The sequence below is a fragment of the Fonticula alba genome (assembly GCF_000388065.1).
Source record: "Fonticula alba strain ATCC 38817 unplaced genomic scaffold supercont2.1, whole genome shotgun sequence".
Lineage (NCBI taxonomy): Eukaryota > Rotosphaerida > Fonticulaceae > Fonticula > Fonticula alba.
The window spans coordinates 171,630-172,319 of NW_009242971.1; the positions used below are offsets into that span (position 1 = coordinate 171,630).

At 69.3% G+C, this 690-nt stretch overlaps 1 protein-coding gene across 1 annotated transcript in view; it reads left to right on the top strand.

Annotated features, from left to right (window-relative positions):
• Window positions 1–690, top strand: part of H696_00031 (hypothetical protein) — a gene marked incomplete at both ends in the record, with an annotated part of 10,641 nt that overhangs the window by 6,616 nt on the left and 3,335 nt on the right. Inside the window, one exon of the mRNA XM_009493868.1 lies at window positions 19–678. Within this exon, the coding sequence (XP_009492143.1) occupies window positions 19–678 (660 nt within the window). The remainder of the gene's footprint in view (window positions 1–18; window positions 679–690) is intronic.

The following is a 690-nucleotide window of genomic DNA, read 5'->3' on the forward strand; positions in this document are numbered from 1 at the left end:
CATGGGACCTGTGCGGAGTGCTCCTCGCACCGGTCGAACTCCTGCACCGCCTGCCCGGGGGCCCATGTTCTGGACCGCGGGTACTGCCGCGAGGCATGTCCGCGACTTGGCTTCTTCGAGGAGGCCAAAACATGCCGGGCATGTCACTCATCGTGCCTTTCCTGCACCGGGCCCGGGGCCGGGCAGTGTGAGCTCTGCCCTCGGACCCATCTTTTCCGCGACTCCCACTGCCTGGATGGGTGCCCGCCCGGGAGCACGCCCCTGGCCGGCGAGTGCGCCGAATGTGCCGCCACCTGCCTGGACTGCGCCGGGCCCGAGGCCAGCCAGTGTACCGCTTGCGGCCCCGCCATGCCGAGTCTCTGGAATGGCTCCTGCCTGGAGACCTGCCCAGCTGGGACCTTCCCCGGGTCGGATCCCAGCACTTCGGACACGTGTCTATTGTGCTCTTCGCTGTGTCTCGAGTGCGCCGGCCTGGCCAGTAACCAGTGCGCCGAGTGCGCCGGGGATCTGCTGCTGCACCCGGTGTATGGGTGCGCTTCGGCCTGTGGCACCGGCTTCCTGGAGGCCCAGGGCCAGTGCGTGACTTGTCACTCCAGCTGCCGGCAGTGCCAGGACTCGCCGGGCTTCTGCACCCAGTGCCCGGCGGGCAAGCTCCTCGGCACAACGCCGGGCACGTGTGTGGACCGGTGC